General features: G+C 41.3%; 1 protein-coding gene across 2 annotated transcripts in view; it reads right to left on the bottom strand.

Moving 5' to 3' along the window:
- The window catches only part of FBXW8 (F-box and WD repeat domain containing 8), a 144,056-nt gene that overhangs the window by 27,285 nt on the left and 103,496 nt on the right, over positions 1 to 13,275 (bottom strand). For both annotated transcript variants that reach the window (XM_056536853.1, XM_056536843.1), the window contains exons 7-8: positions 7,422 to 7,631; positions 914 to 1,041 (exon numbers count right to left, since the gene is read on the bottom strand). In XM_056536853.1, coding sequence (XP_056392828.1) covers positions 914 to 1,041; positions 7,422 to 7,631 — 338 coding nt within the window. The remainder of the gene's footprint in view (positions 1 to 913; positions 1,042 to 7,421; positions 7,632 to 13,275) is intronic.

Genomic DNA, 13,275 nt, shown 5'->3' with positions numbered 1-13,275 from the left:
TTACTCTGGGTGCACAAAAATGTGCAAGTGCACCTAAGTATTTTTTTATGCAACTTTTGTGGGTACGCATAGTTTACCTAAGCAACTTTAATTTTTCACTTTGCCTTAGTTCCAAATTTATAATGTGTGAATGTCGCACATAGGCAAAAAAAAAAATTAAACCCCTTCAAAATGTCTCAAATCAACTTCAGGTCTGACCTGGCTTCCAAAACTGCAAAAGAAGTCGCAAAAAATTCTCAACTGAGACTTTTGTGTTTTCCTTTCAAACTCAAAGAGACTGGGCTGAGCTACAGCATGCACGCCTCAAGGTACAGAGGTATAGGAGAGTGAGGAGACATTTAGGCTGCATCTCAACAACGCCTCCTTGTAATATGAACTCTGAGCAGGATATAGAGCTGACAGATTCCCTTTTCGAGCAATAGATGAAAAAGTAGATCATTACAATCATCATAGGTATCCTGCCATTTTTTACGGAAAGTAGGTTCGAGGCTGCACAATGCTTTCAAGTAGGAAACGTTGGATAATAAACACATGTAAGGAACAACTTTTCAAATGAAGACGGGGGGGGGGGGGGGGGGGGGAATTATTAAACATTGTGCAAGAGAACAGCATAGCAGTTGCCTTAGCAACCAGTCAAATTCCAGCTTGAATTCAGAGGCCTGATTGGCTGCTATGGACAACTGCTTCATTGTTCCTTGGCACAAGGTTTCATAAATCTCCCCCAACGAGGTTTATGTATGCATGTATTTAATTTACCAATATCCATGGTTGTATTACTTTTAACTTGGGGAATAATCTACACAACCTCTTGACTATGTAGAGTTCAGGACAATAAAGGCATCAGGATCAAACACAACTCACAAGACAATATCTGTGGGTGTGGCTTGGAAAAGGGGGATTCCCTCTAACATACCTTCTGTCCCTGTTTCCTGTAACCAAAAGATGAGGAGGGCTGTCTTTCAGATTGATGCATGTAAAGTCTCCAGTAGAGTTACCCAAGGTGGTGAGACACTGACCAGTCTGCAGGTTGTACACATGAATCTGTGGACATATTAAAGTATAAATATAATAAGTACAGAAAGGTATAATATCAATTGTTCCTCAAAAAATTATGAAACGTTAAAAAGCTGTAACCTGAGACCATAACTCTATAATAAACTACTATATGGCTCTGAAGCCACAAAATGTTATTATAACTCCTTATATATAAAAGCCACATATAGCTGCTGGAAACTGTGGAATTAAAGGTGTACTCCACTGGCCAGCCTTCTGGCTGCGTTCTGATCATTTAGTTCCGAATGCTGTGCGCGTGATGCGGTGATCGGTCATGCCCCCTCATGCTGTCAGGCCACACCCCTCAATGCAAGTCTATGGGAGGGGGCATGATGGTCATCACGACCCCTCCCATAGACTTACATTGAGGGGCGTGACCTGAGGTAACGAGGGGGCATGGCTGACCCCCGCAGCGTGTGCACAGCATTCCGAACTAAATGTTCCAAATGCAGCCGGAAGGCTGGCCAGTGGAGTACCCCTTTAATTCTATGTAGATTGCAGGAAGTTCTTTATGGTTACATTATTCTGTCCTGTATAATATACAGTGTACCAGAAAAATAACATGAAGCCACCATTACCTGGTGTCCAGAGGAGCAGCTAGTCCTGGCACAAGTAAAAAGTAGTACAGGACGTGTAGAACTGTGTATACTGTACTAAATCAGTGCATGGACTTTAGTGATACAAATAATAATAATCATAATAATTTAGAGAATGTGTTTAGCAGTTTTACAAGTGAAATGTTCATATTAGCTGGATATTCCCCACAATCACATATGCAGCGGATTGGCATGTCTGTGGCATTGTATGTTCCATAAGCTTTCAAATTATAATGGCAGAGGAAAGACCAAACATGATACCAGCTCAGTGGCATTTCTGAATGCATACCTCTATGATATGAACTCCCTTCCAACAGCCATAGCACAAGGGATTATTCAGATGACCATTGTAAGTATCTTTGTTGAAAAGCACACACAGACTTCCATAGGAACATACTGTAGCGTACTTCTGCATGCAAAACTCTATCATGTACATATACTTTCAATCTTACAATCACGAATGCATTCCAGTTTATATTCGGTAATAAAACATGGATACTAAAATAATGTTTTTTGCTATACATATTAAACCTGTAGCAACAAAAAAAAATATGTTTATGATACATGAATAATAGATGCTGAAATTAAAAAGCAGCTTGCTACAATCTGATGTCATGTTTGACAATGAGCCAGCGTGGCTTTGGGGCCACTTTGGAGAAGATGTAAAATATTGGGCCTGCTAACAATAAGAGAATTGACTTTGTTGTGCCATCCCAAAGGTGAAACAGAGCGGGCAACAATAAACTTTCTAATCCATTGCACTTAGAGGGCTAAATGTTCACAAGAATAGGTCTCCTGAGGGTAATATCTGGTGTTCTTACTGAAGCACCACCATGTCAGGATGCCTAATTACCTTCTTAAGGGTAGGGTGAAATAGTGCGTCTATGCCTACCTGTATAATAAATTGCCCCTGCAATCAATAATCAATTCTTTATGTCTTTTACCATAAGTAAAATAAAATTTATGTAATATTCTTTGAAAACATAGATTCATTGTATCTTTAGAAGATATGGTACTCTCTATATTGGCTTTTAGTCACATATGAAATGAATCATGTTTATCAAGTATAATAAAAAGTTTTTTATTAGACCACTTAAAGGGGTTTTCCTGGGAAAAAACTTTTTTTTCTATATATATATATATATATATATATATATATATATATATGTAAATTACTTCTAATAAAAAATCTTAATCCTTCCAGTAGTTATCAGCTGCTGAAGTTGAGTTGTTCTTTTCTTTCTGACAACAGTGCTCTCTGTTGACACCTCTGCTTGTCTTAGGAACTGTCCAAAGCATTTGAGGTTTGCTCCTACTCCGGACAGTTCCCGAGCCAGACAGAGGTGTCAGCAGAGAGCACTGTTGTCAGACAGAAAAGAACAACTTAACTTCAGCAGCTGATAACTACTGGAAGGATTACGTTTTTTAATAGCAGTAATTTACAAATCTGTTTAACTTTCTGGAGACAGTTGATTATATATATATATATATATATATATATATATATATATATATATTATATATATATATATATGTGTGTATAAATGTTTTTTCCTGGAATACCCGTTTAAATATTGCTTCTTTGCAAAAGTGGCCAAGAATTCAGCAATATGCTGGTGGTTATTTCTTCTGCCAAACTGAATACATAATCTATTGTGGAAAAACCCCTTTAATGTAACATCAGTAATAGAATGCAAATTACCAGTCTGATCATAGTGCTGTCCAGAAGTTAAAGTGGTTATCCAAAGATTGAAATGTATTACCTATCTACAGGATAAGGGATATAACTAGCTGATCAATGGGGTCTAACTGTTGGGACTCCCACTGATCAAATGAACTAGTTGGTCAAGAAGGTCCAACTGCTGGGACCCCACTGATCACAAGAACGGAGGTCAAGTCCTATGAGGCAGCACAGGTATTGAGCCACAGCTACATTCACTGTCTATGGAACTGTTTTCAGAATTCAGACTAGTAATAAAAATTCAAGCTCAGTGTGGTCTACCCAGAGATAGCGAATTTGCCATAGTTGAAGAAGAACAAACGACATATTGAAATTCAACAACCCAGTCTCTTTGACCAGCTTTAGGAAGAATCCCCTTTGCTAGTGAGGGTTAGGTTTATTAATACTTAGCACAGTGGGAGGGTTTACAAAGTCACTCCCACGTATACCGAACAAAAGGCACACCCATACAGTCAGCATTAGGTTGCAAGGCAAAGATTCAGCCTACAGAAGACATGACGCACCTCCTTGTGCCACCAATAATCACCGCATCTGCAGCTATGGTGCTTAGTAGACAACATATGAATCTACACCATATAGCACAATATGAAGCCCACCATGAAGGCAATGTGAAAACTTAAAGGGGAACTCAACCCTTAGACATCTTATCCCCTCTTCAAAGGATAGGAGATAAGATGTCTGATCGCGGGGGTCCCGCCGCTGGGGATTCCTGCAGTCTCGGCTGTGGCACCCTAGACATCCAGTGCACGGAGCGTACTTCACTCCGTACCGGATGACTGGCGATGCGGGGGGAGGCTGGTGATGTCACGGTCACGCCCCACTCGAGACGTAACAGCCATGCCCCCTCAATGCAAGTCTATGGGAGGGGGCGTGACTGCCTTCATGCCCCCTCCCATAGATTTGCATTTAGGGGGTATGGCTGTGATGTCTCGAGCGGGGCGTGACAGTGACGTCACGAGCCTCCAGCGCTTCACCTGGCGCTCTAAACGAACGCCGGGTTCAGCAGGGGACCACCGCAATCAGACATCTTATCCTGATAAGATGTCTAGGGGCGGAGTACCCCTTTAATATTTCCACAACAGAACTTCAGTGCTTATCAATATGAAGAAGTCCCATGAAGAGTATGAATGCGGTAGCAGTTGAGCATGAGTGCTGCTGCTCCATTCACTTGGGGGACAATTTACCTCCATTTTTGTGATTAGTGGGGGTCTCTATGGATAGGGGATGACCCTTTTAAAATGTGTATTTATAAGAACTAAAAACTTTAGAATTCATACAGACCATTCCAATAAGCATACTCATAGGCATTAGTGGATAGCAAACTAAAAACATAGGTAAAAAAATGGGGGGGGGGGGGGGGGTGGAATCTGTCCAGCTCTGGTATATAAGAAGCTTTATTTAATAACATACAAATGAGGTCTGAACAATTTTTTACAACATTTCACTTATATAAGATTTTCCCATTTAACCAGAAGGTATTCTGCAGTGCAGTGAATATCATAAAGCTTAAAGTGCTAATGAGTGTCATCGCTGCCATCGGATGCACATTTCTCACAAGTGACATAAAGCAAGTGAGATTCGACATGACAGACTTATGATCAAAGAGAAAAGATGGAAAATTATTCATTACTAATTATTTCAAACAATTTTATCCAACCGCAAGATGAGAGTGAATATGGGAAACGTCCAATCGCAAAGCTCCCTTCCACTTCAGTGTGCAGAGAGTAATCATTCTAAGAGATACGCAACCTGATTGATTTGCAGGGTGATGTCAACTGGAAAAGCCGTGCCAAGCACCAGTCCCCTGTACCTAGCACGCTGCAGCCATCTGGATTACTTCATTTCTGTGGCTATGATTCGTTTACACAGTAATGATTATCTTAACCCATTCAGCGTTATTCATTACAGCAGCTATTGTAACAAAATACTCATCTTGGCAACAGGTTTTATCTCTTCGCTTTATAAAATGAGAACAAAGCCTATACAAAAGGGCTGCTCACACTACTGGAGGAGATTAACCATATATATGGCATAAATGAAGCAATAGAACTGCTTTACGTGTGCCACCAATATAATCTGGTATCGTTCTGTCAGACACTATTTGGAGCAATTCTATTCAGCTTATGTTCCACATGTTCTAAAGAGACCTAGCTAAAGTAAGTAAAGCTGCATAAATAGGTGTATAAAATAAGAATAACAGTAAAAAATATGCATGAAATAAATCAAACATTGAACAAGAGAAAGAAAGAGATGACTGGGAGAGGATGAACAAGGTTCAACATTGGTGGAGATATTCAAAGAGGTGATGGGGGAAATACAGGAATTACTTAGGCGCTGGACGCATGGAACAAGCCGGACCACGAGGATAAAAACCAGGTCTGTTTAATGTGCAAAGATGCATCGCGTTTCACTGTGCATGCGCTGGGCGCATGGAACAAGCTGGACCACGAGGATACACCAAAGAGGTAACTGGAGAAATACAGGAATTACTTTGGCACTGGACGCAAGGAACAAGCCGGACCAAGAGGATAAAAACCAGGTCTGTTTAATGTGCAAAGATGCAATGCGTTTCGCTGTGCATGCGAAGCAAAACGCGTAGCATCTTTGCACATTAAACAGACCTGGTTTTTATCTTCATGGTCCGGCTTGTTCCATGCGTCCAGCACCGAAGTAATTCCTGGTTTTCTCCAGTCACCTCTTTGAATATATCTACTCCAGGAAGGCTGCAGATGTTATATTGGTCCCACGCACTATCCATTGTTGTTTGTGAGTTCAAACAACATGTTTTTGGTAAACGGTTGTTGGTTCCCCTCCCCAACCTTGCCAGCTTGAGATCCTACACACGGAGCGCCTTCTGTTTTCTCTCTTTTCAACATTGGTGGAAGGAACATTACCAATTTGGACGTGCAGATGACACTACACTACACTTTATAGCTGAATATGAAGGACTTAAAAAAATATAGGACTCATCAGGGAAAAACATGTAACTATAGAACTGACAGAGTCTGAGAAGGAGTAGATCAAGGATCTACTAGTCTACAAATACAAAGCAGGCTGCCACTTGGTAGAACTAGGATGAATGAGCTTTCCGTGTAACGATGTGTCAAACAATACACAGAAATGTCCTAGGAATGTGAAAACGGGACAACAATGTATTGTTGCTTCAGAACTGTGTTGCTGATGAAGACTTTTGAGAATACTGCGGATGCTGAAACAAGTTCTTCCTTGATCAAAGCAAGCCTATTGTTTCACTTGACATACACATGTTGTGGATACTGTTAGAAAAGACAGAACTAGAGGAGTTGAAGTAAAGAGCAAGAAACAACAAGACAGTTACCAACTCTGAAAAGGTCAATGGAAATGAACAGAGAGCATATGCTACTAAGAAGCCTGGAGACCCAAACAGAAGACAGAAGAACACTGATCATATGAGTGGCAAAGCAATAGGGTATGCTGGTGGACCACATTGTCATCTACACCCGTGTATTACATTGGTATAGAAAATACCATGCTATTCAATGCTAAAAGAAAATGTTAAAAAGGTATTTTACTTGTAAATAGCTGGAACTCAAATTTTCATGAATAGCGATATTAGGGTAATTTCTTATAAAAGGGATGATATTTCTTTCACTCTGTTCAAATGCAGGTTTCCATGTTGACCTGTATAAACAATACTGTCTACAATGGAAATAGACAGAGCAAATATATTGCCTTCAAGGTAAATCACTTGAACTATAGCATGGGATACTGAAGATCTAAATGGCAATGTTTGATATGGTATGATCCATTCTCCTGGACCTTTTAGCTATTCACTTATACTTAGTGACTCAGCTGACCTGTAGACTTTAGCGTCTTTAGACTAACATCTATTAAAAGTAAAGTTTTACAATTGATGGCACTTCCCTTTTGGGATATTTAGACATAAACATCTAGTGCTTCCTATTACAGGGCTATACATCATAAGCAGAACAACAAAGCTGTCATGTTCAAGTTAAACACTTCACTTTGCTTTAGTTTATATGGCCTCATACCTTATTGCCACTATGGGTGACCCAACCATAACTTTTCACTCCAAAAGCTGCCTGATGCATTGAAACATCTAGACAGGTAACAGGTTGACCATATGTAGAGTGCAGGACTTTTTCAGGAACATCTTGCTTTAGGAGGTAAACCATTTCATCAGCAGCCGCAATAGTGATAGGAGATCCTTCAGAGTCATGAATTAAATGGAGAAAATTTACCTACAAGAGAGAAAACAGGACAAAAAGTTACTGTTAATGCTTAACTCAGGTGCATTGAATGTGGCTTTTTCTATGGATATTCTGAGGATTTCACACTTTGCAATGCACAAATTTGCAGTCAATCTGTAACATGAGAGGCATGCTGCAACTTTCAAAATCTGTCGCAATCTGTCCAAAATTTTCAGCTGAATTTTCCAGCTAAGTTTGAATAGGGGGCTGAAAACCCCACACGCTAGCACTGTACAATTGGCAATGCAGGTTCTCATAGTGGGATTTATAAACACTGAACCTGCACTAGGTAGAGAATATACTGCCTGTTTTTCTCAAGTGTCCCTTTAAAAGAAACTATGCATTTGGTACATAATAATAATAATAATAATAATAATAAATAATCACAGGAAACAATGGGGGATGATTTATCAAAACCTGTCCAGAGGAAAACTTGCTGAGTTGCTCATAGCAATCACTTCTTTCATTTTTGAAAAGGCCTCTAAAAAATTAAAGAGGAGATCTGATTGGTTGCTATGGGCAACTCGGCAACTTTTCCTCTAGACAGGTTTTGATAAATCGCAAAGAATGAAGAAAGTCCAGCTCACCTCCCGTGCCGTGCTGTGCACGGACCGGTGCCCGGCTAGGTGCCCCGGATACTGGAAAATGAAGGAGAAGTCCAGCACTGCAGTGGAGGCAGCTTTATTAAGTGAGAAGCACACAGTAAAAACACACTAGTCAGACATGTTTCAAGCGCGAACACTCTTCCTCGGTCACCGAGGAAGAGCGTTCGCGCTTGAAACATGTCTGACTAGTGTGTTTTTACTGTGTGCTTCTCACTTAATAAAGCTGCCTCCACTGCAGTGCTGGACTTCTCTTTGATAAATCTCCCCTTATATGTTTTTTCTATATGTCCTATAGTCAACACAAGCACCATCTAAATGGCTACAGTGCAATAAGGTAAATTGGTAAAGGTTTAGGAAGTGTTACAGACATGAACCAGCAAGACTGTATGACCACATGTCGGTGTGGTTTTGTTAACATGTGGCAGCTGCAATGTGGGATCATATCCTATATGGGAGAGTATAGTTGGGATGCCATTCATTGTACATTGGGCCTCACATAGTATATTATAGCTGCTGTATTTTCAGTATGTGTTCTTGCTAGTGCAGCAGTTTCAGACACATTAGACATGAGACATACTAGCAGTCTGCTGCTTTCATTCAGATGCAATATTCTTGCCAATTCAATCTATGTTCAGCTAGTTGCAATATATCATTCTTTTAAAGGTTACAGCAGGTGAATTTATCTTTATGGGGCCACAGTGCTCACTATCTCAGTCGGCTTTTAACATGTTACTCCTGCAATCCACAATTTAATACACTTCTCTTATGGACACTAATAATTTACTGTCCACATCCAAGCACAAAAGATCTAACTGTAAGGGCTCGTTCACACGAGTGGATTTCTTTTCAAACTTGCAGCGGTTCTCCCGGACACCGCCCCTTACCAAACTCGCAGCGGGAGACCCGCTGCGAGTTTGAAAAGAAATCCACTCGAGTGAACAAGTCCTAAGGGTGTGTACACTAGAATTCATTTAATTTGGAATCTGTAGGACCTGGTACTGCATCAAAAGATTTTTGGGATGCTTATAAAGTCATAGAACCATATTTAGCGGTAGAGAAATGCATCAAATAAGGAAATTCCTTGGACAAGAGCAGAAAGGGATGTATGAAAAACTTCAGACAAAGTTTTTATCAAGCATAGCAGTAAAAAAGGACTCCAAAAATTAAGGTGAATCTGTCACTTCCAAAATCACTAGTAAAGAGCTGAAATGGTTACAGTCCAGATCAGTGGCTTGTGTGAATGGCTCAAAGATCCAGCTAATCAGAGTGGGCATTTTACTGGTACACCCCTGTATTATTGAAGAGCAAGCACTGATTTGCTGTCTAGTAGCGCCTCCCTACAGTACAGTGTGGTACTCTTAACCTGTGCAAGGATTAGCTGCTTCTATGCAGAAGGTGGGAAGGTGGCTCCATATTGTATTTTGGGTACACTTGGGGAAATTTATCATTGTATGTGTGCTGCGGACTGTTTTGTAGACAATCTTTATTTTTGCACAAAAAAGTAAGGAGCTGTGGCAAATTTATGAAAATGGTGCACAATGTTTATAAATTTGGCAGTGCAAGAAACTGACCGGGAAATTTACCTCACCACATAGAATTGAAGTTCACTTTCATTTGATGCAGAGTCTAACAGGATTTTTGCTTTTCATCAATGAAAATTGTTCAGCATAGGTTTGTGTCTCATTTAGGACTCATTTAGACCAATACATTTGTAAAGCAAAACCTCATGGTGCATGACCAACGTCTATTAATGTTACAATTATGATCTAATTTGAATGAAGGTGCACAAAATAGTTACTACTGTGGCAGGGTTGATGGGGTTTGGGTAAGTAATTGAGGACTGAGGGAAGTAGGAGGGGGAAGAAAAGACATCAGTGTTGGTGCAAGGATAACGAATGGAAGTGCTACTGCAAGGAGAAGTACAGTGAGGCCAAGCAGCCCATAACTGGTAGGATTTCAGTATACTGTGAAAGTGGGGTGCCAGATATTCCCCTAGCCTATGATTGGGGTATGAACAACATGCAATGCTAGAATAATCAGCCAACATAAAACTATTACACAATATGAACGTGATTTACTGTACATACAAGGAAACATAACCTTCCTCAATATAGTGCAATAGCTGTTAAACTATAGTAAAAGTGCTCAACTTGCAAACATACTCCTGTTGATGAAAGACTCCATCAAGCACATGCCCAGCCACTGGCTCCCACTCACTCCTTTACCATTACCATACACAGTGGGGATTACACACAACACATGGATGACAGCATCTTACAGTACATGGATGGAAGCTGGGTATGCCTCCCAGGAATACCCAGTTGGCAGCAGCTGCAAGCATGACCAGGATATCAGATCGTCACACCATGTACAAATGTGCTTGAAAGGTGATATTTGTAAAAATGTTAGCACTTATAAAAGGGGTTCTCCAACATTAGGTGATTTTAGCACCTACCTGCCAGACAGTAATGGACATGCTTAGGAAGGATCTGAGCTTGTCTTTGGGTTAAATGGCTATGCTGTGAGATTACCATAAAGCTGTGGCTTTCTTTTTGTGAACCTCAGTATTTCCTGTTAAAGTTTTCTTTTTTTTTACTACAAATCCCAGAATTCCACTTTCCTACCTCCCACATATCAACCACCCCACCCATTGAACAACAAACAAGCTGGATTCAATGAAAAAGGTCAGTTCTTTCTAATCAGGGTGCCTCCAGCTGTTCCACCCATTGAAGCAGACAGGCTCCCTGTCATCACCTGACTAGTGGTGTCAGGTCTCGTCCGCACTGCATCCTGGGAAATACACGAGTCATTTTGTATGCTGTTAAAAATGAACATCCAGAGCAAAGATCACATAAGAATACGAGACTAGCCATTAGAGACAGGTACAGACACTATATTATGAATTACACTAATTTTAAAGCCCCTGTAGCATAGTCAAATGAAAAAAAATCCTTGAATACCCCTTTTATTTATCTATTTTTGCAGAAAATCAGTTCCTTTGGTCAGGAGTATTTATTAACCGAAAAGCTTGCCATAGCACCAAGCAACCCTATTATCCACCTCATCAGGAGCATGCCCAGGTGTTGTAGGGAGGTCATACAGGCACGCATGACTCCATACTCAAAATCAAAGTGGAAAACCCCACTACAGGCTGAACTAACTTTGATGTAATGTCCTTAAAACAAGTCAAAATGAGGCTCAGTAGTGTGTGTGGCATCCACGTGCCTGTATGACCTCCCTACATCACCTGGGCATGCTCCTGATGAGGTGGACAGTCTGTGCTGCATCGTGGGGTTGGGGGATGGAGCAAGACATGATGTCCCAGATGTGCTCAATCGGATTCAGGTCTGGGGAACGGGCGGGCCAGTCCATAGCATCAATGCCTTCCTCTTGCAGGAACTGCTGACACACTCCAGCCACATGAGGTCTAGCATTGTCTTCCATTAGGAGGAACCCAGGGCCAACCGCACTAGCATATGGTCTCACAAGGGGTCTAAGGATCTCATCTCGGCACCTATTGGCAGTCAGGCTACCTCTGGAAAGCATATGGAGGGCTGTGCACCCCCTCCCCCCAAGAAATGCCTCCCACACCATGGCAATCTTGGTGTTCTCTGGACGTCAGGCCCTCATACCACCCTCATGGAGTCTGTTTCTGTCCGTGGACATATGCACATTTGCGGCCTGCTGGAGGTCATTTTGCAGGTCTCTGGCAGTGCTCCTCATTGCACAAAGGCGGAGGTAGCGTTCCTGCTGCTGGGTTGTTGCCCTCCTACGGCTTCCTCCACGTCTCCTGAAATACTGGCCTTTCTCCTGGTAGTGTCTCCATACGCTGACAGACACAGCAAACCTTCTTGCCACAGCTCGAATTGATTTGCCATCCTGGATGAGCTGCACTACCTGAGCCACTTGTGTGGGGTGTAGACTCTGTCTCATGCTACCACTAAATTGAAAGCACTGCCAGCATTCAAAAGTGACCAAAACATCAGCCAGGAAGCAAAGGAACTGAGAAGTGATCTGTGATCACCAACTGCAGAACCACTCCTTTATTGGGGATGTCTTGCTAATTGCCTATAATTTCCACCTGTCGTCTGTTCCATTTGCACAACAGCATGTGAAATTGATTGTCAATCAGTGTTGCTTCCTGAGTGGACAGTGTCATTTCACAGAAGTGTCATTGATTTGGAGTTACATTGTGTGGTTTAGGTGTTCCCTTTATTTTTTTGAGCAGTGTAGTTAGAATTATAGCCATATTACAATTAATATTAACTTTGCCTGTGCAATCTTTTTGCTCCTTGTTACAATTGTCGCTAATTATAAATCCTAGTCCACTGTATAAGGTCCAAACTAAAAAGTCCACAAGTTGAGCATTTTTATAAAGTTGCAGATCAAGAAAAGGTGCAAAAAAAGTCGCAAAATGGGACAGATGTGCTTCAAATGCGCCACAAATGTGCCAAAGTACAAACAAAAAGTGAGTCTACCCACAATGATAAATTCCCCCATGATCTTAAATTACTATTATGGTAATCTGAGTTCTGTATAGAATGTCATAGTATGTTACATGCCTACTGAGGAAAGGGCCGTGTTTGATTTATAAGAGCCCTGAAACGCGTCTAGGTGTATATAAGCTACTTGTACACCACCGATACTTAACTAATTTATGTCTACCTGAAGATCCCGATCCAGCCTTGCTGATCCTGTGCTAAACCAGCAGTGTAATTCGAGTCCAACTTCCAGGCAGCTTTGCCGAGCACCTGTGACGTCACACGCCATCAGGATACCAAGAGGTCCGTAATAATGCAGCGCTAGTTGCCATCCATAGCAAAAGATCTTGGGAGCGGCTTCTATTCAATCCGGTCTGTGGCAGGCAGACCGCTGCGTTGACGCATGCCAGCGTCTTTACCATCCAAGACCTATGGACCTCACCATCTATCCTCAGGTGACGATATGTTGGGACTTTCATCAGGCTGGTAACTATACCATTTCTCTTACATCCAGTATATTGGAATCCCATAATATATACGGGACTTTAC

The sequence above is a fragment of the Hyla sarda genome, chromosome 1 (genome assembly GCF_029499605.1).
Source record: "Hyla sarda isolate aHylSar1 chromosome 1, aHylSar1.hap1, whole genome shotgun sequence".
NCBI lineage: Eukaryota > Metazoa > Chordata > Amphibia > Anura > Hylidae > Hyla > Hyla sarda.
This window is presented reverse-complemented; position numbering and strand designations above follow the sequence as displayed.